Raw genomic sequence first — 26,283 nt, 5'->3', positions numbered from 1 at the left:
TGTGCATCTGAGGGCAAAAGGGAAAGGACTCATGGTAATGCCGTCTTGTAAGTCCCTGTTTCACATCTAGCGCCTCTCCATCGTTTCTGTGAGCTTTGGTCCAAATGAATTACCTTGATTTATTTGGTACTGTGAGCCTACAGATTCTTAGTGAGGATTATTTAGTGAAGGAGATAAAAACTGTGGAGTCAGGAAGGGCGCGTGCCTTATCAGGGGAAACAAAAATAGAGAACGCTTAGCCAGTTGGCCCTTGTCTGATTCAACAGGATTATTCTAAAATGAGTAGTACATAGTAGGAACAGAAAGGAGGAGAAGGAGATAATGAAAGACATTTGGCAGCAACGGCAGCTCTTTGTGGAGTCGACCGTATTTTGTATGCTCATGGTTAGCTAAACACTTCAGATGATGTAAAAGAAGATGCTTTCCTCATGTTTAAGAAGAATGTTGTCAGATCAGGCTTGTTTACACCTTGAACTCAATGACAATATACATCACAACACATACTCAGCACAATTTGCTAGAAACCACATTTTCATTTTGCATGTAGAGGTGATTGTTGCATTAGATGTTGGTTTTAGACTTAATCCAGTCCCGATAACGAGTCACTTTGGTGTAAATTCCAGGCTTATTTTTTTTTCCACAGTCTATGCCCCAGCTTACTATTCCAATAAGATACCAGATGTTTCTATCACGTGCTATAACCAGAGGTCCTCCAGAATCACCCTGGAGAAGAAGAAATGTACATTGTCAATAAAATAAATAAAAGGGAGTAAAAAGCGCAAGTTAATGAGCATGTGAATACCTACTAAATTAATTTTTAAAAATCAGGATATGTAAAATGAATTCTATTTTTACTTACTGTTAGTATTAATGTAACAGTAGAGTTTACTACTTATTATCTCTGTTTTTATCTTACGGCTTCTGCTTATAGGTGTTAATGTTTTCATTCAGAGGGCAGTGTGAATAAAGCTAAGGTTTCAGTTTTATCTTGTGTAGTTTTTAGTTTTGTTCTATCTAAATAGGAAGCACAAATTGAATCTAAGCCCAGGTATACAACTCTTACATGAATGATGACCTTAAGGCTCAACTATACGTCATCTCCATGAAGCCTGTCCTGTTAACTAGATAAAATCACTTGCTTTGAATTTCAATTGCACCTTGTACCATTCACACCAGTTGATAGGAAACTGTCCTGGATGTTATATTGTTGTGTAGTAATAGGTTTAAGAGGAGAAATATAATGCAAAGGACACTCCAGGCAAATGTGCATTATTTATTACAGACAGGCTTTTGTTTCCAAATCAAGATTTAATCCCTAGCCCTCATGAACTGGTTTGAAGTGTGTGAATCTTGAAGCCTTACCTAATATCTTTATCCTAAGGTGCAGACAAATGATTTTAAAAATCTTTTAACAATGAACTTTTCATTCAAATGAAACATTATATGGAAGCCCCTTACAGATTTATTTTATAAGAAAAATGATCCTATATAAAGCAGTCCAGGGATCCTACACAGTCTTGTGCTTTTAGCTCCCTTCCCCTTTCTTTCCATGCGTCTTAGTACCGTTTATGGATCAATGGACAGAGTATGAAAACTCTGGTCTACTAAAAGTCATGCTCCTCAGCTCCTTTCCTGCAAGACTACATCCTAATTTAGGTCCTCAGTATTTTACTCGGCTATGGTGAAGGAAGCAAGGGAGCATGGGCCAACAGCAGAGAACATCTGCTCTTACACAGATTTATGTTCCTGCTGAAGAGTCATGTGATCCAGTTATATTGTGGGCCACCCCACTGTTTCTGCTTCTCCTCAGGAGGTAAAGTGAATGGAAGGAAATCTTGTATTCTAGAACATATAGCCAAATCCTAGGTTTTTATTCTTTTTGTTACTTGTGTGCTATATTATTAGATTGCAAATTCATATGGATTAGTGTAGGTTTTCAATATTTATGTTTCCTTCAGTAATTGCCACATATCTTGCAACTTACAAAAAAAAAACCCTGAATAAATAAGTGAATGAATGTTCATTATATCACATTACAGCCAATGGCAGATCAATGGTGCCACCTTCACGTTTAGGAAAAAGCTGGTGTGTGTGTCAAATTCTCAAACATTTCCTAATCCTTCAAGAATTGCTAAACTGTTGGACCCCCGTCAAAATCTTTATTATTCTAGTTACTTATTTTTAGTCTTTCAAGTAGCCTGACTTTAAAACTGATATTCTCCTTAAACGCTTAATACTTAAAGTTTTGTATGGTTTGGGGAAAAGCTATTTATTTAATTAGTTTTTGGATATAATTGGTGAGGTAGTACTTTAATATGAATTAATGTGGATAAATATATTTTTTTCCTAATAGTGTAATTCTATCTGAATGTACACTGCTAAAGGTCAAAGGGTTAAGTACTGGTAAAATGATTCTCTGTTGGCCATGGATTTATCTGCAGACCTCATTCCATAGTGCCTTACAAGTAGTAGGGATTATATACCCAAGTGGTTACCACTGTGACTTAAAGCAATGATTGTGTGGCTTTCTGGCTTGGTTTTCACTATCTGCTTCCAGTTGTTTTTTTTCTCTAATTAAAGTTCTAATTTGCAACTGATGGTCATTTTTTACAAATGGTTTTGGAAAATAAGAGGTTGTTAAAAGAGGAGTATTACTTATAGTTCTCCCATTCCCTCTTTTTACACTCTCCTCTCTCTTCCACAGCCTAATTTTTTGGGGTCATATGAAGTGACATTGGTCTATGGTCAGTATGGCCACCTCTAGTCAACAAATTCATTTCTGTGGATTTGAGTCTATTCTTACCTCGCAGGCATCTAGTTTTCCTGTTAAGAATCCAGCACATATCATTCCTGATGATACGGCACCACCATATACATGAACTTGATTACATATATCATTACTTATGATCTCTACTTCAACTTGTCTCAGAGTATTGGGAAAGGGACCTAGAGAAGGAAAAAAAATTAATAGATAAAGAATTTTCACATTGTTGCTTATGATAGTTAATTGTTGTATCTTACAAAGGATGAATCAGTGATAAAATATATGTCTTGAAGTTGACTCTGTGCACTCAGGTTCCAATTCTATTTCTTATGTGTCTTCTGTGTGCTAGGTACCATTCTTGGCACATTTACTTCCATTATCTTATTTAATCCTTGTAATAACCAACAAAGATAGATAAGAATATTTTCTTTTTAGGGGCACCTGGGTGACTCAGTGGGTTAAGCCTCTGCCTTCAGCTCAGGTCATGATCTCAGGGTCCTGGGATAGAGCCCCACATAGAGCTCTCTGCTCAGCGGGGAGCCTGCTTCCTCCTCTCTTCTCTGTCTGCCTCTCTGCCTACTTGTGATCTCTCTCTGTCAAATAAATAAAAATCTTAAAAAAAAGAATATTTTCGTTTTCAGATGAGAAAACCAAAGTTTACCCAGTTATGCGTCTTGCTATGATCACATAGTTAAATGGGTAATAATATTAGATTTAAACATTAGATTTAAATTAAATTTAAATGAGAGCATTTCTCACCACCTGAGATGATCATCGGTAGTTCACCTTACCTTACCTGGAAGTCTGCCACTTCACTCTAAAAAGGACATAGCGATATTGGGAATTGAGAATCCTTTAGGAAGAGGAGTATAGAGCAATGCTGTACTATCAGAAAGTAATTTTAGTACTGAGTAGATGGAATGCTATTGCTTCATGAGAAAGACCATGTCTACTTCGATCTTAAATGGCTATCCAAACTAATTCCAGGGTAAGTAACAAATACCAGGAGAAGAAATAGATTGTGTTTTATTATGACCCACGCATTTATTGATTTGTTGTATGAAAAGTACCATTTAATTGTGTATTATATGGTTTTAGTCATTGTGTTCTCATTACCCCTTAACAGCTTTTTAAAATTAATTAATTAATTAATTTTTCTTTAAAAAAACTTAAATGCAATTAGCCAATACGTAGTACATCATTAGTTTTTAGTATAGTGTTCAATGATTCATGCATATAACAAGTGTAGCAACTTTTAAACACTGTTAGTCCTTCATATAAAGATGGGTGCTCTGTTTATAACAGTTTCAAAGACAATTGAGAAGAAGAAGGAGGGCAGGGCTGCAGTTTGATCAACTAGTCAGGGTAATTCTGTGCTAAAGATTCTGGTCTTGGAGGTAGCACATAGGAGTTTGAACACCACACAATTTATGTGCTATTTAGCCCTGTGCAATTTATTTAATTATAGTAAGCTTCATTTTACTCATATGTAAAATGAGAAAATGGTACCTATCTCACATGTTTATTGTGAGCTAGAAAGTAATTGATGTAATCAGTTATGATAGTGCTTTGTCCCATATTCAAATTTTAGTCAATGGAAGCTATTGGAGTGAACTGTAGAGTTCCAGATTACATATTTAAAACCCTCCTGGTACAAAGCAGCACTTCGATGTTAATGATGACTGCTTAGTGCTAGAGCTTTTATGAGAAGATCTAGGTTTCTAAGGATTTTGTCACTAACTGTAAATAAATCCAATCCTTTATATTAACACTAGTAAATTCACTTACCTGGGACTGACCATCTTGCTAAAAAACTAAGCCTAAATCCTCTACAGTCATTAAAGTTATCTAAATTCTAGTGAATTTCTTCACCATTTTTAAGGATGAGAGGGTCATTATATGACCATTTCCTCTTCATTTCTGATTCTCCTTGAAATGCTCCCAGGGAAGAGTCTGGTCACCATCTGTTCTTTATACAGATTTTTAGAACAATCTAAATCATTTGTGTAGACGCTTCAGGAGTATTCAGTACTATCTCTTTTGCTCTGATTGACATATAAAATGTATAGATATTCCTAGGCTTTTAATCAATTGAATCTCAAGTACTTACAATTTGTATGCCTACTTTTATGTTTTATGTTATGGTAATTAGTCTAAGATGCTAGGTTTTAAATTTTAAATTCCTATTGTTCTTTAATCTCAACTTTTAAAAAGTCAATTCAGGTGCTTCACAATATAATAAGCTATTTTATATTATCAAACATTCAAGGAAGAAATTATCCAGAATAGAAAATTTCCATTTTACAAGCTATCTGGATCCAAGATTTCTAATTAGATACAATTGGATAAATTTTGGGAGGTAGGAGAAGAAAAATCTTAGTCCTTATCTCAGTTTCAAAATGCAGACAAAACCATAATCCAATATTTAATACTTAAGTTTTGACGGATGTCTTATAAATTCATAATGTTATTCCTGAAAAGTATGCATCTTGTTAGAGTAAACAGATCAGTGCTTAGTAATCTGCACACTACAGGGCATTGAATGATCCACGATGAAGTCCCAAAGCACTCACAAACCACTACTCTGGGAGTGGGTGGTGTTAAGTTTAATTAGGGTCCACAGGAAATATAACTGGTATTGCCCTAGTGGTAGGTGCTATCCAATTCTTCTCCAGTCAGTAAGTGACCAGTCTAATCCCAAAGGATTTGATTCCCCTTTGTACTCATCACCATTCCTTACAAAACAAGGCAGACCCCCCAGAGATGAGGAAAAGAATTTTCAGATTATAATGATAATACGAAAACCTGGGCACAGTCTCAGAATTTTGAAGTACAGATGGAAGGCAAGCAGATTTCTATAAAAATGAAGTGACAAAGACTCAGTAGATAAAAGCTATACTTGGATAAGCACGTAAATAAGACTACAACTTTTTAGCAAGAGTCTGGAACAAGAGTCAGAAATTCAGATGCAGATTAGACTATGTGCAGGTTGATCACTTAAGAGAGGTGGAAACTGGAGACTCACATCAGGATCTAAATATCTATCTTTGCACTTTATTGTGTGTTAGTAAATGTAGTAAAATGTCATACTTGTGAACTTTATAAATCCTGAGGCCCAAAAACTCCCCCAAAGTTACGTGGATTGGAGGGGCCCCATTTAATATTTAGCATCATGCATGCCATTTAAAATGATTGTGTAAGGCTATTTTTGTTTAGCTGCATGACACATTACAGAAGTTTATCATCATTACTGCTCATAAATCACATACTTTAAGATTCATGCAGCCATAACAGAATCTGCATATGATGACAGCCACGGAAAGAAGGAATGTGAAAAAATATGCTTGAATAATTTTTGAAAAGAAAGTTATAACTAATTTCCAAAGTAACCCATAAAGAAGGCATTAAACATAGATGCTGTGTAATAGTTCTAGCCAAAGTTTCCAAAAGTCACCATATCTAGATTTTTCTATGTGCTGTTTCGTGATATTTTCCAAGGGACATCTTGATTTCATCTCTTATTTTCAATATTTTGATTTTCAATTTTATTTTACATCTCCATTCAAATGGAAGATAGGTTTGCATTTTTTGCTTAGCTTTTTTTTTTTTTTTTTTAACTGAGATACTCACCATTAGCTTTTAATGCTCCCCATCCAGTGACAAACACTGAACTCTGAGGCAAGACTTCAAAAGTAGCATCTGGGAGACAGACTCTGCCCACATCACTGGAAAATAGGACGGGGGTGGAGAGCTTCACCACAGCGATGTCATCGTCGTGCTTATGGGCAGCGTAGTTTTCATGAATGATAATTGATTGTATCTTTCTTCTCATCAGTGGAGGGCTGAGAGTTGTTCCAAAACTAGCCATCCAGAGTTTGGGGTTTTTGTAACTGATCACAGATGAAAAGGATATGGTTGATTCATTTCTGATCTAAAGTTGCCCAGAACTCTGAATCAGCACGGGACATAGGGGTGGCAGAAGGGCAAATTGTTTAAGGTGATAATTGGTGGGTCTTCACACCTTATTTGAGGCTTCACACCCCAGGACTGCTTTCTTTCATTTAGCTGACCCAAATGCTGCCATTCTAAGGTAGCTTAAATTACTTCCCTTGAGGGGGAGTTTGTATTTTCTAAAGGGAACAAAATAGTATTGCTATTTTTGATATAAAAGTAATATAGATTTGTTGAAGAGACTATAAGTAAATAAAAATTAGACATATGTACATATCTACACACATGTATACCTTCATATGCATTCAGCTATATAAATGTCCATATAGCTATAGAGGGAGAAAAAGAGAGGGAGAAAAGGGAAGAGGAGAGTGAAAGGTGTCATACTGGAGCCACACCTTGTATATTGTTTTCTTATCTTTTCTTTTTAGTTAACATTTTACCCAGAATATTTTCCCATATTATATGAATTTCCCTAGTTATTACTATCTCTTTATTATCTCCATATATCCTATATGTTAAATCTTCAAAAAAGATTAAAAATTGCAACCCTAAAGATAGTCTTGTGGGATAATCTGATGAAAATTTGTGGGTTCAGATACTGTATTTGCAGAATTAAAAAAAAAATCTCAATATATCCTAGGAAAACTGCTGAGTGTGTTTAACTTTTGACAGCATTGGCTTGTTCTTAAAGTTAGGAAAATATATTCTAGGGAATATATTTTCAGTTGGAAATGAAGATTTCTCTAACTTTTCTACTCTTCTTTAGTAACTATCATTTGTTCCTAAGCCTGCTTCACAATCATGAGTTCCTGTGGGAGGCTAAGATGCTCATAAAAGAATGAAGGCATGTGTCTTTGGCTCAGGTCATGATCTCGAGGTTATGGGGGTCTTAGGGTCTGAGATGGAGCCCATATCAGGTTCCTGCTTAGTGGGGAGTCACCCGTCCCCCTGCTCATGCTCTCTCTGTCAAATAAGTAAATAAATAATCTTAAAAAAAAAAGAATGAAAAAAGGACGAGAATTATAGGAAATGAAGGTGAAAAAAGAAAGTGAAATTGGTGATCCTGTTGGTACACACTGAGAACTTACACGTCAAAGCAGTGAGCAGCAGTCAGGAGCCACTCCTCACTGATCAAAGAAGCTCCGCAGAAATGGATGCCGTCCATTTGCAGGCTGGCTTGCCATGGCCAATCAGCTTTTTTTGCAGGATAGCCATCAGCAATTCTTTCCATAGATGGAAATTCCCTCCCTCTTCCACAACCTGTCAGAAGGAAGTAAGATAGTTATTTATTAATATTTTATTTTCTTGTCTATTTTAGCTGACACACAGTGTTACATAAGTTTTAGGTATATTACATAGAGAGTCAACTTTTCTAAGCATTATGCTATGCTCACAAGTATAGCTATAAGATGGTTATTTATAACCAGAGTTATAAACATATGTGGGCGTGTTTGGCACATAGTTAAATATGGAAACATTAATAGGTTTTTGCCTTGCCTTTAAAAAGTTAATTGAAATTATATAATAAAATAGTGATTATTCACATTGAAAAAGTATTGACTTAAAAAAGTAAACTATTTAATGTCCTCCCTGATACATTTAAAACAACTTCAGCTTAAGGGTTTTTTTTTTTATCTTTTTCATATCTTTCTAGGTCATTTTCTTATGTATGACGATGTATTCCAGTGATATTTGACAAATTTTGTGTGTAAAGTACACTATTTATTGCAGAAAAATACCATTTGTACACTTAAAATGCTTGTTTAATATAACAATTACCCTACTATAACTTAAATGTCAAAGTTCACATATTAACATTAATGGGTGTCATTTAATTCTAAGCAAGATTTTCTACTTTAACAAAGTGAACCAAATAAAAAGAAATATGATAAAATGATAGGGATTGTTAAAAGAAGTTGTCAATGAAACTTTCTGTGAGGAATAACAAGTTATTCTCACATAAACATTCCTAATTATTTGTAGTAATTTTTCCCATCATGGAGAGTTAAGTCATGCATCCATTCAGAGATATTATATACTTTGGGGAAACAGTAAACTGGGGATAGAGAAACTCTAGCAGTATGCTGAGTTTTTGAATCTGATTTGCAAACATCGCAGTACTATTCTCAAACTTACAGCTGTTCAGAATGTGTTCTGCTTGTGCTTCATTCATATCTGGAAAAAAAACCAAGATGATTGCTCAGTAATGGAACAATTATAATTTGAAAATACTATGCTTACATGTCATGAATGTTTCTGGTTAGTGTGAACTGAATTATTCAGGAATTTCAGAAGACAATAAAATAAATTCTTACAAAAAGGAGAGGCCTGGATATAAATTCTTTCTTCTTTTTGTGGACTTTAGGAAAATCCTGGTTTATAATTTTAAAATCATTGGCATTGAGAAGGGTATTGTTTGTCAGGAAGGAGGACTACATTTAATTAATTTAGCCATACCAATTTATTAAATGCAAGTTATGCTGAAGAGGATCCAGGACTACTTTCATATATGTACTATTATATGGCGGATACCATTTCCTTTTGTCCTCGTTCATACGTTAGCGATAGGGTAAAGGCACTCAAAGCGTCTTAGATGCTGACATCTCCACCGAGGCTCCAACCGGAATAAAAATCCACTAGTGTACTAACAAATCCGCAATACATATTAGTCATTTTATCATAAACTGAAACAGAAGGAAGCATGATCAGTGACTATTCCCTGAAATTATATGAATTATTCCTTATACCAGACAGTATAATAAGCAATCCAAATCCATGTTTTTGTGAAGATGAAAACCAGTGTAGAGTTTTGGCAAACTTGCAAATTAATGAATCTTTCAGTAAGACTCTAAAGAGGAACATTGTGTTCATCTGCTAGGAACTCTGCTTATGTTTATGTCTGTGTTTATTAGAATAAATCCCTTAGAATTAGGTTTTGCCAATAATAGCAATTCTCTAGTGGCTTCCCTGATCTTTATAATAACCCCCAAATTCCTACCTGGAGCTATATGACATGGTCCCTATTTATGTCTTTGTTGTCATGTTGAACTGTTCTTGCTTTAAGCCACTACTCAGTGGCCACCCTCGCCTTTCTGTTTCTTTCTTTTTTTTTTTTTAAAGATTTTATTTATTCATTTGACAGACAGAGATCACAAGTAGGCAGAGAGGCAGGCAGAGAGAGATGGAGAAGCAGGTTCCTTGCTGAGCAGAGAGCCTGATGCGGGACTCGATCCCAGGACCCTGGGATCATGACCTGAGCTGAAGGCAGAGGCTTTAACCCACTGAGCCACCCAGGTGCCCTCGCCTTTCTGTTTCTTGACTATGCCAAGGTATTCCTACAGTCTTTGTTCTAGTTGTCCCTCCTTGCAGAAATGCTCTTCCCATGACCATTTTCATGGTTGATTCCTTGTTGTCATTCAGATCTTAGCTTAAAAATCCTCTCCTCAGAGAGACTTTCTGTGCCAAATCAAAGTAGCCTCCCACTCTTTATTCTCTGTATGGAAATTCATATTATTTGATATTACTTTGTTTATATACTTGTTTAATGGACCATTATCTTTTTTATTCCAATTAAAATGTTCTATGAGGACAGATAACTTAGTTCCTGGCACAAATAGATTCTGCTGAGATAATAATGAGCAGTAATAACTAATAGTTTACTGAGTCCTATGTACTAGCAACTGTACCAAACACTGCTATAGCCACACAATAATATTATGAGGCAAAACTATTAAGGACATAGTTTAACTACTTCTCAAGGTAAGAAACTTGTCCTACAACCATTTCACTGTAAGGTCAATTATAATCTAGTGTTACCTGCTGTAGGTTATGGATCTGTGAAGGGGTGGAATTAAGGTTACTTAACAGATAACTTTAGCCTAGGCTCATTTCTGTCCGCAGAAACTACTGATGAACGTCCATGGTGACACTGTATCTCATATGTACACATTATCTAGTAGATGTGTTCCACATGCAGGATAAAAGAATTTAAATATCTCCAGTTCTAGAACAAGATTTTGTAGGCTCACTTTTTTCTGCTCTTCTTCTATAAATACAACTAAATACCCTGAAAATTATCTAGCAGGTAATAAAAGAACTCTGAAAGCTGGAAGGAGGTAGGCAAAATGACTAGAGACTACAGTGTTTTAAGGACAGTGTGGTGAGCTTCCTAGTGTTGTGTTCATCTCACATATACTCTGGACTTGAGACCAAGAAAGGCCTGCAATCTGGAACCATCAACAGGCATAGACAAAAAAAATCCCAAGAATAGTCTGTTCTCTCCATCCAAATACAGGGAAAGAAGCAGCACAACAAAGACCTAGTGAGGAGCCCAAAACTCCTGCTTCACAATATAGGGCTGACTATCCATTTTGTCAGAAGTAGTGACAGCAAGAAGACTTTGACCAATCTAAACCCTACTTTCTAACCAGGGGATCAGCTTGCAGACAGACACCCACAGGGACAACATCAACCTTTATACACCCAGTGACATAAATAGGTTCAGGCCCACTGCACCCCTCCACAAATGACAACCTAGGGATGCAAAGCAGCCTAGAGAAGCCTGTTCTACTCCCATATATGTTGCTGGCAGCAGGGGGTGAGAGAAGCTCCAGAAGACTAGAATAGCACTGCAAGGACTCTGAAAACTAAATTGTTATTGAAACAATGAAAGTAGGTGAGACTACACTCTAAACATAAATAAGTGGACTACCTGCTAAAATAAAAGAATTAAAAAGGATCAAGAATCTCCTCATATAATAATAAAAAGGTTTGAATACAAACAAAATTACTTGCCATACCAAAACCCAGGAGAACCACAATCTGCATGAGAAAAGACAATCAACTGATGCCAATACTGAGGTGAATAAGATGTTGGAAGTATCTGATGTGGATTTTAAAGCAGGTGCCCAAAAAATAATTTAGTAGTCATTACAAATTCTCCCAAAACATGTAAAAAATAAAAATCTAAGCTAAGAAACAGAAGTTATAAAAACCAAATGGAGGTGTGTCTGGGTGGCTCAGTTGGTTAAGCGTCCAACTCTTGATCTCAGCTCAGGGTTGTGAGTTCAAGCCCCATGTTGGACTCCACACAGGGCATGGGGCCTATTAAAAAAAAAAGGAAAATTATAGAACTGATAATAACAATAATAATAATAACAGTAATAATAATAAAAAACCCTGTTGGATGCACCTAATAATAGAGTGGAAATGGGGGACAGAATCACAGTAAATTCCGATGAAATTAAATAATATTTACTCAGAAAAACAGAGAGAAAAGAGATTGAAAAAAAATTAAAGCCTCTGAGATTTGTGGGATATTAACAAAAGATTTAACATTCATATCAGAGTTCTAGAAGGAGAGAAAAAGAGTATGAGATTGAAAAAGTATTCTAGGAAATAATGGTTGGAAACTCCCTAGATTTAGCTAAAGACAAAGATGTATAGATTCAAGAAGCTGGGAAATTCTCAAATAGGAAAAACTCAAATCACCTCCAAACCCATTATAATTAAGTTACTAAAAGCTAAAGACAATGAAAAAAATTCTTAAAAACAGAAAAATGATACATTACCTATAAAGTAACACCAATTCAAATAACAGCAGTTTTCTCATCTGAAACCGTGGAGGACAAAAGGAAGTGGCATAGCATTTTTCAAGTTCTGAAAGAAAAAACTATCAACCATGAATCCTATATCCATTGAAACTATATTTAGAAATAAAGGTATTCTAGGATGAAGGTAAATGAAAAGAATTTTAGTTTCTAAAAGACCTACTCTTGGCTAATGACTAGAGGAAGCTCTCCAAACAAAATACAAATGATAATAGAAGAAGGCTAGTACCTTCAGAAAGGAACGAGACAGAATATGTAAAAACATGAATATATATAATAGACTATTTTTCACCTCCTAGGTTTCTTTAAACATATTTTGTGGTGAAACCAAAGATGCAACACCATCTGATGTGCAGAATATATAGAGAGGAAATACTAATCTGATGTGCAAAATATATGTAGAGAAAAATGTATCTAAAAAATGGGGAGGACAAAGAAACCAAAATGGAAGTAAAGTTTCTACACTTCATTTGAAATGGTATAATGTTGACACCAGTAGGCTATGACATTATGTGTGTGTATGTTAGTACCTAGTGTAGCCACTAGAACAGTTATACATAGTGATAAACTCAAAAACCATTACAAATAAATCAAAATGGAAATCTAAAACAAATGTTCATGTTACTCCAGAGATGAGGGAAAAAGGGCAGAGGAACAAGACACAGGACAAAAGAAAGCAAATAATAAAATGAAAGATTTAAGCTCTAATATAACAATACTTAATATGTGGATGGTTTAAATACATCAATTAAAAGACAGAGTGTAATTAGGAAAATATGACTCAACTATTTTCTTTTTTTTACACTGAAATTTCTAAATTGAAAGTAAAAGGATGGAAAAAGATCTTACAAATAGGAATCTAAAAAAAAGCAATAGTGGCTCTATTAATATCAGATAAAGTGGACTTCAGAGAAAAGAAAATTACTGGGTACCTAGAGGGACATTACATAATGATAGAAGGATCAATCTACTAAGACGGAATAACAATTTTAAATGCATGTTTACAAATAGCAGAGCTTCAAAATACATCAAGCAATAACTAAAATAGCTGAAGAAAGGAATAGAAAAATTCACAGTCGTAGCTGGGAACTTCAGCAGCCTCCAATATCAACTGATGTAATTACCAGACAGAAAGTCAGCAAGGATATAGCATTAAACAACACCATTAACAACAATGTCTAACTGACATTTATAAAACTCCATGCAACAATAACAGAAAGCATATTATAAACACACATGGAGCATTCATTAAAATGGACCATATCCTGTGTCATATTTAAAAGAATTGAAATCAGAATACATTCTCTGCTCAGAGTGGGGTCAATTAGAAATCAATAACAGAAAGGGAAGGAGAAAAACCTCCAAATACTTGGGAATTAAACAACAGACTAATAAACAATACATGTATTCAGGAAGAAGTCCCAAAGAAAATTAAAAAGTACATAGAATTGAGTGAATATGAAAGTACAACAAAGCAAGTATTGTGGGATGCAGATAAAGCATTACAGAGAGGGAAATTATAGCACTAAATGCTTATTTAGAAAAGAGAAATGATCTCAAATCAGTATTCTTGAGTTCCCAATAAAAAATGAACAGACAAACAGAAAAAGAAGAGCAAAGTAAGCCTAAAGTAAGGAAGAGGAAGGAAATAGTGAAGAACAAACTATTGATACACACATCAACATGGATGAACCTCAAGGAAATTATGCTGAGTGGAAAAGGTCAATTTCAAAAGATACAAAGTGTATGACTTACATGACATTCATGAAATAATATAATTATAGAGATGGAGAAAGGATTAGTGGTTGCCAGAGGCTAGGAATGGGTAGAGGAGATGGGTGTAGTTATAAAGAGGTAACACAGGAGAATCTTGATATGGTACAGTTGAATATATTGAGTGTGATAGTAGTTATGCAAGGTTACATACGTGATAAAATGGCATAGAGCTTTACCTACACAAATGAGATCATATAACTGTGAAATCTGGATAAGCTCAATGGATTGTATTTATGCCAATTTCTTTTTTTTTAAGATTTTTTATTTATTTATTAGACAAACAGAGATCACAAGTAGGCAGAGAGGTAGGCAGAGAGAGAGAGAGAGGAGGAAGCAGGCTCCCTGCTGAGAAGAGAGCCAGACGTGGGACTTGATCCCAGGACCCTGGGATCATGACCTGAGCCGAAGACAGAGACTTTAACCCACTGAGCCACCCAGGCGCCCGTATTTATGCCAATTTCTTCGTTTTGATGTTGTCCTATAGTTGTATAAGATGTTAACATTACCAAAGGTGGGGGGAAACATTCAAGTGCATAAGATTTCCCTGTAAATTTCTTTGCAACTTCTTGTGAATCTATAATTATTTCAACATATTTTTAAAAATCAAGCACCCTGTGTAAAATCAGTGCACTGAAATCAGCTGCATTTCTATACAGTAACAATGAGAGAAGAAAGAGAAATTAGGGAGTTAATCCCATTTACAATTGCTCCAAAACACATAAGAGACCTAGGAATAAACCTAATCAAAGAGGCAAAGGATCTGCACTCAGAAAACTACAGAATACTCATGAAATAAATTAAGATGACACAAAGAAATGGAAAAAAGTTTCCATGCTCATGGGTTGGAAGAACAAATATTGTTAAAATATCTATGCTACCTAGAGCAATCTGTACATTCAATGCAATCCCTATGAAAATACTATTAACTTTTTTCACAGACTGGAACAAATAATCCTAAAATTTATATGAAACCAGAAAAGACCCTGAATAGCCAAAGAAATGTTGAAAAAGAAAACCAAACCTGGTGGCATCACAATCCTTGACTTCAAGCTATATTACAAAGCTGTAATCATAAAAACAGTATGGTACTGGCACAAAAACAGAAACAGATCACTGGAGCAGTGGTGGATCCTTAGCTCTATGGTTAACTGATCTTTGACAAAGCAGAAAGAATATCTAATGGAAAAGAGACAATCTCTTCAACAAATGGTGTTGGGAAAACTGGACAGCCACATGCAGAAGAATGAAATTGGACCATTTTCTTACACCGTACATACAGATAACCTCAAAATGAATGGAAGACCTAAATGTGAGATAGGAATCCATCAAAATCCTAGAGGAAAACACAGGCAGCAACGTCTGTAACCTCAGCTGCAGAAACTTCTTGCTAGACACATCTCCAAAGGCAAGGGAAACAATGGCAAAAATGATTATTGGGACTTCATAAAGATAAAAAGTTTTTGCACAGCAAAGGAAACAGTTGACAAGAACAAAAGACAACTGACAGAATGGGAGGAGATATTTGCAAATGTCTCATCAGATAAAGGAGTAGTATCCAAAATCTATAAAAAATTTATCAAACTTAACACCCCTAAAAACCAAATAATCCAGTCAAGAAATGGTTAGAAGACATGAACAGACATTTCTCCAAAGGAGACATTTAAATGTCCAACAGACACATGAAAAAATGCTCCTCATCACCCCATCATCAGGAAAATACAAATCAAAACCACAATGAGATATCACCTCACACCAGTCAGAATGGCTAAAACTAACAAGTCAGGAAACGGTAGGTGTTGGCGAGGATATGGAGAAAAGGGAGATTTCCTACACTGTTGGTGGGAACACGGGCTGGCCCAAACACTCTGGAAAACAGTATGGAGGTTCCTCAAAAAGTTGAAAATAGAGCTACTCTATGACCCAGCAATTGCATTACTGGGTATTTACCCCAAAGATACAAATGTAGTGACCCAAAGGGGTACCTGTTCTCCAATGTTTATAACAGCAATATCCACAATAGCCAAACTAAGGAAAGAGTCCAGATGTCCACTGACTGATGAATGGATAAGGAAGATATCACACACACACACACACACACACACACACACACACACACACACACACAATGGAATAGTACTCAGCCATCAAAAATGAAGTTTTGCCATTTGCAATGATGTGGATGGAACTAGAGGGTATTATGCTAAGCAAAATAAGTCAATCAGAGAAAGACAATTATCATATGATGTCACTTATATGTGGAATTTAAGAAACAAAACTGAAGATCATAGGGAAAGGAAGGAAAAAGTAAAACAAGATGAAATCAGACGGAGATAAATCTTAAGAGACTCAATCATGGGAAACAAACTGAAGGCTGCTGGAGGGGTGGTGGGTGGGGGCAAGGGATAACCGGGTGATGGACATTAAGGAGGGCATGTGATATAATGAGCACTGGGTATTATAAAGACTGATGAATCACCAAACTCTACCTCTGAAACTAATAATACACTATATGTTAATTAATTCAATTAATTAATTGAATTTAAATTAAAAGAAATAAATCAAGCATCCTAGAAGAAAGTCTGAATTATCTTTCTTTTCTTTTTATATACTATTTTAAACGTTGTCATTTAAAGAACTAATCAGATAATGTGCAGTCCAAAAATGTAAGGGGAAAACAATAAGTTATTAAAGAGGTATACCAAGGTATTCCCTTCTTTTCCTTTTCTTTCTCTTTCTTTCCCATCCCTTCCCTTCCTTTCTATTCCTTTCCCTTCCTTTCCCTTGTCACTCAGAATCACTGGAGTGAATTCTGACTTCTGTATAATGAGAAGAAAGGCTATAAGTATTTTATATATTATGTAATATAAAATACATCATATTTTATATTATAAATCACAAGGCTATCAATTTTAGGAAACAATTCACCTAATTATCCCTGAGCATTTCTATAATTTTTTAAAAGATCTATGTGGAAAACTATTTAGCAAACTTGCACTTATTAACTCTGAAAGCCAAACTCAAAGCTTCCCTTGATCTTTAGTATGATCCTGTATAAATTACTTTTGAAAGATTATATCTAATATTTTCTGCATTGTTTCTTCTGTGTTAGACTTAAGATATTTGCCAACTAACTCTTCCAGTATTTGTGTTTTGGGGCCATGTATGTGTTTTGGTTTTTCAGTTATCTTTTTTAAGACATGTTATCAATTCTCCAACTTCCTAGGATCAGGGTTGCTAAAGATATCTGACAAAGTCTATAAAATAATACATTACATTAAAATGTTTATACTTGTCCTTTTCAAAGCATTTTTACGTTTTTCCAAAGGATAAGTTTCATAGTTGCTACTAATTTCATTTTGCAAAACAAGACAACTAAGACAATTTCAGCAACTTACTCTAGGCTGCACTACTGTGGTTATTGTTGACATGGGCTCCTGAGCTCTAGTCTAGGACTTTTCCTACCACTACTTTCAGACTTTCTCCTAGAATGCATTCCAGGCATTTTCTTTTTACTGTATATACTGAAATTATTTCTAGGAGTTTTGTTTTTAAATTTTTATGTATTTTTGTGTAGTTCTAAAGCTCTATATGGAAAGAAGAATGGTCTAGTTTCCTCTGTGTTCTGGGGTGTTTGTTAAATTAAAGATTGCTTTGGTTTTCCTGCCCACGTTCAAGAGAATGAGCTAGTTTATAGAGTTAAAGATAGATCATTTTACAAATACCAAGTTCCTGCTCTCTGCTGAGTTCTGTGCTAATCTTGGGGATGTGGCTGTAACTACAGAAAACACATTTCCTGTGTTCAAGGACTTCTCAGTCTTTTGCAGAAAAAGATGAAATAAAAAATAAACAAATTAATTTCAGAGTACCCTTGGTAAGCATAGAAATCTCAGGATGAATGATGAATTCCATGGGAATTCCATGGGAATGAGGAATGTCTTAACTGTAACATGCTCTGATCGGCAAGAGATCTGGTGATGGATAGTTTGCCACAGATATCTGAATAGACCAATCCCTCATCTTGATCCAGCAACACTATGAAGGACCTAAGTGCCTTAATACCACAAAGTCAGGGTAGACAGATCCAGAAATGATAGAGTTTAGGTTTGTAACATTTGGCTTAATGGGAGCTCAAGATTAAATTAAATTATTTTTAAAATAAAAACTTCACACATACCTACTACATTCTTCAACAAAATGCTTTCTTCAGAAAGTCTTCTTTTTGCTATCTAAAGCACAAAGCACTTGATTCAGAGTCTTACTCTGTTCTACCTGCATGGTTAACAGAATTCAATGTTGGGCATTACTCTAGAAACTTCGAGTTCTTATCTTCAAGCCATTTTTTTTCTTTTTGACTTTCACCAAACCTATAATGAAATCTTCTCTTCTGTTAGCATATTATGATATATCTGTCTGCTCTAGCCCTCTGGAACAGTTTTGGGGGAAAAAGTACCAAGGGAAAACTTATTAGTAACAGTAATTATAAGTCAGCCTTAGTGTCTTATTTCGTAGCTTATACAAATTCTTGTAAAATATGGCAACCTCAAGGTTAGTATATGGTAGGTTAACAATAGCCTTGGAATTATAATGAGCTTTGTTTAATCTTATACCCCAAATATCTATTACTCAGTTCCTCAGTTCCTTATGCCTGTGAGGCAAATGACATGGTGCCTTTATGCCAGACACAGCTATCATCAGGGTCTGGCATTTTTCTTCTTCCTCCTCCATGTCCTGGGCCAGTCCTATCCTGCATACTGTAGGAAGGCTCATGGTAGTGTCAGGAAAAAAATGACATGTCTCCTTTCACAGGAGCCAAATCAGGTTTGTGTCCCACATGTGATTTCTGTGTTCATACCACCCTTGCATTCTGGATTCTGATTGGAGAGAGTGGTGCAGCTGAAAGAACCAGGCACCACAGATTACTATATCAGTAGCAGAGTTTAGGTTTTTATCTCATACATGCTTAATTAATTCAAAGAACTCTTAAAAAAAAGAAGTATTATATTTGGGTTACCATAAAATTTTTGTCTCATACTTATCTCCATATTAATCAAAGGAAGAAAATCTTTGGTGTTGTGTGGAGATTTGTTTATTATCAAGTAAATGAGAAATTTAAAAATGAAAAGTGGTTTCATTTTATGGTGAAATAAAGCTTTCTCTGCAGATGAGAAGAATGTGAAAATGATAAACTCTAACAAGGGAAGGAAAATGGGATTTCTTGCCTTTCAGATAAGGTAATGAAGCATCTATCTTCAAGAAGCTTTCATTTGATTTCAACTTCTGATGCAAAATGTTGTCAGCTTGCCTTTTTACTGTGTCTGCATGGTTAGAAGCAAACTGAAACTTAAGCAATACATCTGTTTTCAAACCGTCATTACTTGAACTGAAAAAGAAAAACACCAGAATCAATGAATGAGTAATAGCCATATTTATGATTATTTTATACTTTAGTATTTAAACATTAGTTATATCTTTGAGAAAATACAACATGAATACTTTATATATTTTATTGTTGTGGATTTCCCTCCTTCCTGTATCATATAGTTGTTAGTACTGAAATTATCCCCTGCTTATTAATTCGATCATATTCAGAGAAAGCAGAGTGTCTTAGCTTTCTATATTTTTTTCTGGAAAAATACATAAAAAATGCTTATTAAATCCATCAACTTTGTGTACGTGTGTATAAAGTAAGTAAAACAGAGAAGAGTATTTTCAAGGATTACAAGATTCTTTTGCTGAATGCAATAGTCTTTAAGAGAACAACCAGTAGAATATGCTGTATCATTACCCAAGCTAAGAAATTATTTCCCTATAAGTACTCTGTAAAGAAGAAATGACAATTAAATGTAATAATATTAAAATATTTTGCTCTTGGTAAATTTAAGATTTTTAGATCCTGTCCACAAATCAAACAATGAAAAATAATTAAGTAATACAAAGTTTCCTTTTATCATAAAAATTAATTAGTTGTGATTACCGAAAGTCAACAACATGAGACTTGATGTAATGATGATTTAAACTGGATCTTCGAAATATATTCTCTATCTGAGATAAGAAAACAAACAACAGTGTAGAACTTTTTAAAACATCAATTCACACATTTCAACATATCACAAAAATGCCTGTATAACATTCGCAGTAATAGTATTTACTTCTAAGATTGTTTGCAACTATCCTTAGAAAGCTCATTTGGGCATAATCCTCTTGTCATAAGGTCACCTCTAAAATTGGATGTTGATACTTGAACAACTTGTCACATGATCAAAGATGTCTGATATATATCAAGAGTTGAATTGAGCTAGATATTTCGGTAGCCAGTATAAAATATACATGGGGATAGAAGTGCTGAGCTGAATTTCTTTGAAAATTTTGATGTGTATGGAATTAACAGCCATTATCACTCAAGCTTGGTTATCATCATTATGGTTGTGATTGAAGGATCAGTTTTATAGGTTCTAGTGAAGTTTTTAGACCATATTTTGATCCTGTGGTAGGTAAATGGAGGAAAGGATGAGAATGTATATTTATCAGGTACTTCCTTAAAAAGAATATTCTTATCAAGAAAAATACATGAAATGATTACTTAGAATAAGACAAAACTATACATGCCACTTGTATGTCATTTTAGTTGAATAAATACTTTTCACTTAACTAATTTATCAATTTTTTTTTTCTGGTAAAGTGCCATATCATGTCATACTACATAGTTTGGTGAACATATTTATTGAAAAATAAATAGTTATTAAAAAATGAATGACCGGAGCACCTGAGTGGCTCAGTGGGTTAAGCCTCTGCCTTTGGCTCAGGTCATGATCCCAGGGTCCTGGGATCGAGCCCCACATCGGGCTCTCTGCTCGGCAGGGAGCCTGCTTCCCCCTCTCTCTCTGCCTGCCTCTCTGCCTACTTGTGATCTCTCTCTGTCAAATGAATAAATAAAATCTTTAAAAAAAATGAATGACCACATGTTTTCCTTTCAACTATGAAGGGAAATTTGTTTTTTAAGGAAATAGTTTTATGTACACACATACATTTATTTGACAAAACAAATACATGTTCATTGTAAAGAGTTATAAAAAGCAAGCAATACAGCAAAGTAAAGTAAAAAGCATTAAAATCATTTCCAAATCACGGTATAGAGAACCTGCTATTTACATTTTTGTTATGTACTTCCAGATTTTCTACATTCATTTATATATGACCTTTATATATCTTACATATAATTGGAAGTTTTCTGCCTGCCTCCTTCCATTTTCTTTCCAATTTCATCATTTTTTGTTGTTTCTTTTGAAATCACAGCTTTGTGAACCATACATTATAATTGAACACATAAAGAGTTTAGATTATTGAGCACTACAAGAAGTTTCTAAAATTCATTTTAGGCACTAGTTTTAATCATTTCTCTTAGGATGTTATTTCTTAGGACTGTAATTTATAATCTAAATTGGTGGTCAGCAAATTATAGCCTGTAGGACAAATCCAGACAGCCACTGTTTTTGTCTGGCCCAACATCTAGGAATGATCTTCACATTTTTTTAACAGTCAAAAAAATCAGAAGATGAATAATATTTTGTGACATCTAAACATTTAACAAAATTCTACTTTCAGTGTCCATAAATAGTTTTATTGGATCATAGCCATACTCATTTGTTGATGTATTGCCCATGGCTGCTTTTGCATTACAATGACAGATTTGAATAGTTTCAGAGACTACATAGCCTGCGAAGCTGAAAATACTTTACTATCTGGCATCTTAGAGAAAAAAAAATTGCCAACTTCTGCTCTAAATTACTGTACTTTCTTTCTTTACCTTGCCTCCATTTATACTCTAGAGGAGAGGGCCAGTTCTAGTGAGTAGGCCATTTATTTGCTAGTCATCTCACTGAAGTGTACTTTTATGGTCTTCCCATGTAGCAGACGTAGTCACAGGCAACAGAAAATATGAGTAAGTAGACTTAGCCCCTTACAAATTCAGAGGGGCATAGACATACAAAATCATAATGATGTAACAAGGTGGTAAGCACTTTAACAAAGGTGTATGAAAGTTATGTGAGAGCACAGGAAACAGATGCTAACATTTATTCAGACATAATTTGTCATACTTTTTATTTGCAACATAAACCAGTCTTCAGGATAACTCGGAGAGATAAGAGAAATTATCCCTTTTTTGTAGTTGAAACTTGGAGGGCTAAAGTAGCTTTTCCAAAGCTCATAACCTGTCAAGAAGTAAAATTTGGATATGTATCTAGATGTTCTGACTTCAAAGCTTAGACTGTATGAAACTCAGTAACTCAGTATATTGCTTCCTACAACAAACTACACCCACCTTGATCAATTTTCTTTAATCAAAATTTCCTTCAGATGTATTTTTGAAAAGACATGCCAACCCCACTCAGTTCCATCCTTTAATTTATTTCATCAGCTCATTTTTGTTGGGAAATGGATAAAGAACCTGGCAAGAATGATCTGTCATCTTTGGTCAGTGCTAGGTTCAGTAGAAGTTGTGTACACAACTGAAGTCTTCAGTAGAAGAGCTTGTCTGTATGTTTATGTGATATATTTTCAGGAATAAAGGTTTTGTGTAAGGTGTCTTGTGGGAAATGTATCAGGGTCATACACACATCAGGTGCTCAATAATACAGTGATACATAATAGTGTATCACTGTATCATTGTGCCTAAATGATTGAACTGTGTTTCCAGATTACTCTAATAATTTTTTTTGTATTTGAGCTATTTAATCTTTCTGTTGGGCTCCTATTATTCAGTCTTTGGTGCAGTTATTCTTTGCCCAGTGTATTTTTCCAATTTTCCTGAGATACTGTTGATTAAATTTGTCAGGATAGCAAACAAAAATATGGTTAAGTTTTAATTTCAGACAAACAATTTTTAGTATAGGCATGTTTAAAATGTTGAATGAAATACATTTTCAGTAGGATCTAAAATTAAAAGTTCACTGAGGGGGCCCCTGGGTGGCTCAGTGGGTTAAAGCCTCTGCCTTCAGCTCAGGTCATGATCCCAGGGTCCTGGGATCAAGCCCCACATCAGGCTTTCTGCTCACTGGGGAGCCTGCTTCCTCCTCTCTCTCTGCCTGTCTCTCTGCCTACTTGTGATCTCTGTATGTCAAATAAATAAATAATAATCTTTGAAAAATAAATACAAGTTCACTGAGAATTTTATATTTTATCTGGCATCCCCAACATAGGTATAATTTGATATGTTATCAACTTATCTCTTACTTTATTTTAACCTTCTTCTTCAACATAGTATTGTCAGAGTAGGAATGATGACAGACTTACTTCATTATTGACTTTTTGTTTCAAGTCTCTTCTTATTTTTGAGTGTTCAGCTGAAAAGTCAGGATTATATTCAATACTGGGGATCTGGAATGAGGTCTGGTAATAGTAAAATTTCTGATCTGGAAGGGAGAACAAAAATGGATGGTTTCTCTTTAGTTCATTTGAACTGCATAAATGTCAAAGTAGATGGAATAATGTGCAAAAAAGTCCTATAATGATGAACTTTTGGGAATTAAACATGTGATAACTATGGGCAATACTTCCCTCTTTTTTTTTTAAACTAAAATTGGTATATAATATTATACTAATTTCAGGTGTATAACATAATAATTTGATATTTGTATATATTCCATATATGTGTATATATATATGTGATATATATACATGTATATCATAGCTTCTTTATTTGTTCATAGATGGACACTTAACTTGTTTTTGTATTTTGGCTATTGTTAATAATGTTGCAGAGAACTTGGGGGTGTATATGTCTTTTCAAATTAGTGTTTTAATTTTCTTCAGATAAATGCCCAGAAGTAGATTAGCTAACTCATCTGGTAGGTCTATTCTTAATTTTTTGAGGAACTCCCATACTGTTTTCCACAGTGGCTGTACCAATTTATACTCTAACAGTATACAAGGTTTCCCTTTTTCCCACATCCTTGTCAATACTTGTTACTTTTTTCTTTTTGATGCTAGCCATGCTAACAGTTATGAGGTGATATCTCATTGTGGTTCTGATTTATATTTCCTTGATGATGAGTGACATTGAGTATCTTTTCATGTGCCTATTGGCCATTTGTATGTCTTCTTTGGAAAAATGTCTATTCAGGTTTTCAGTCCATTCCTAAATTGGATTGTCTCGCTTTTTGCTATTCAGTTATTTGAGTTCTTTATATATTTTGGATACTAATCCTTTATCGTATATATGATTTGCAAGTATTTCTAACTCATTTTTAATATCACATGTTCTCATAGTCATGTGGTTGTCAGTTGTTTTCTGACAAAATTATTATCTATTAGTGATAATTCATAAATTTAAGCTATTAATTAGATCATGATAGAATGTAATATATTCTCGTAAGTTAACCTTGAAGTCAGAATTGCTACTAACATGATGTTTTTACTTTCAGTGCATTAAATATTATTAAACTATATAATAGCATAAGATGTATTGCATTGTTCAAGAGATAATATTATGTGAGCCAGTTATAATTTTAAATGCTAGAGTAAATTTTTATAAAGGATGATCATTTCCCAAATGTAGATATGTTTATACCAATTAATACTGCATTCTGCCAAGCTTGCATACATTTAAGAAAATTATTGTTGCAATGAAAATTACACTTCAAAATATTAGAAAATATTAGGATTGAAATAAATTGAGTAGATCTTCAAATTTTTAAAAGAATACAATGAGATAGAGTCTTACCAAATGCCAAAAAATAAACAAGGAGACCGATGATTATCGCTAGAACCAACACAACAGCTGCGACAATAAGGGCTGTCATCCATGGTCTCAGTGAACTTGTCCTTCGGCCCAATAGTGCTGGCCTTTTGAGAGAGAGTTGTGTATTAAAGTCAAACAGAACTTAAATACTAAAACCTTAGTTTTGCCTAGTTTTGATATAGAATTTTTTTTCTAGAATTTGTGTTTAGATCCTATTGCATTTGTTAACATCTGAATATATTGTTTTATAAAGTTAGAAAAATACTGACAATGAAAAATATCACTGATTGACATTTGACTTTATATTTTGATTTTAAAAAGTCAGAATTGTATAACAGTTACCTACTGTTTCATATACTTCCTGGTTCATCATGCTAGTGTTCTGAAATATATTTTTCTTTATAAATGATCAAATAACATATATTTGGTTCATGGGCTTCAAATCCAAAAAGCCTCAAAGAATGCGGGCTTCTGGGTCACTCCTCTCTTTCTGGCATGAACCAACAGAGGCTCAGAGTGATTACCAAAACCTTGAAGTTGAACAGTCAATGATATGGTATTAGCAATGTAATGGGACAGATGGTAGCTTCACTTGGGGTAAACAAAGCAGAATGCATAAACTTACCAAATTACTAGTTGTACATGTGAAATAATATAACATTGTATGTAACTATACTTAAATAAAAAATAATAATAAAGATAAAACCTCAACATTGGACGTTGGGTTTTGGGCTTTTGGGACTTTTTTCAGAACTCTATACTTAATCCTATAATCTCCATTTATGAAATGAGTAATCTGTAATGCATATGAAAAGCATCTAAAATAGGACGGGTTGGAGAAAAGAAAATAGAACTCTAAAGAAGAAATAATAGGTAAACCAAAAAGAGATCACCAATATAATGAACAAACAAATAAATAGAGATAGCTCAGAGCTTCGGACCCAGGAACTTCATGGTGTGAGAACCACTGGTGTATTTGATGAATATCTATTTCATAGTGTTATAAGATTTCAGACCATGATTTTTAACTGATGGTATTAGGTAAGATAAGGCTGTATTTACTTCAGTAAATAATGAATCAATTTAAAGAAAAATATTAAGGCAATAATGATACTAGTAGTATGTAAATATGGCAAAAAGCATGAAAGTTGTATGTAAATGACTGACATTTGGGAAACCTATGTGGAGGCAGAGAAACGTGACAAATTTCTGTCCCTATCCCAGAGTGAGAGCCCACAGCCTAAAGACCAAATCTGCACAATTACAGAGTTGAGGCAGGCTAGAGTGAGATTGGCATGGGTTGTCCAGGAAGACCTAATTCACAGGAGCACTGGGCAAGAATATGGTTCTGAAAGTTAAATATACCATTCTGATAAAATTATAAAGAAAAAGCAGAAAAAAGAATTACCTTCTCTGGGTTGGTAGATGGCTGTGGTAAAGTA

The 26,283-nt window shown here is 34.5% G+C and overlaps 1 protein-coding gene across 1 annotated transcript; it reads right to left on the bottom strand.

Annotated features, from left to right (window-relative positions):
* Window positions 1-561: 561 nt before the first annotated feature.
* On the bottom strand, window positions 562-25,211 carry LOC123936791 (transmembrane protease serine 11G-like). The gene is made up of 10 exons (XM_045997374.1): window positions 25,184-25,211; window positions 24,824-24,982; window positions 23,395-23,513; window positions 20,078-20,145; window positions 19,323-19,483; window positions 8,855-8,893; window positions 7,807-7,978; window positions 6,395-6,654; window positions 2,804-2,946; window positions 562-723 (listed from the first exon to the last, which is right to left on the bottom strand). Exons 1-10 carry the CDS (start codon window positions 25,209-25,211, stop codon window positions 562-564), a joined length of 1,311 nt encoding a protein of 436 aa, XP_045853330.1.
* Window positions 25,212-26,283: the final 1,072 nt, after the last annotated feature.

Source organism: Meles meles, chromosome 2 (assembly GCF_922984935.1).
Source record: "Meles meles chromosome 2, mMelMel3.1 paternal haplotype, whole genome shotgun sequence".
Lineage (NCBI taxonomy): Eukaryota > Metazoa > Chordata > Mammalia > Carnivora > Mustelidae > Meles > Meles meles.
This window is presented reverse-complemented; position numbering and strand designations above follow the sequence as displayed.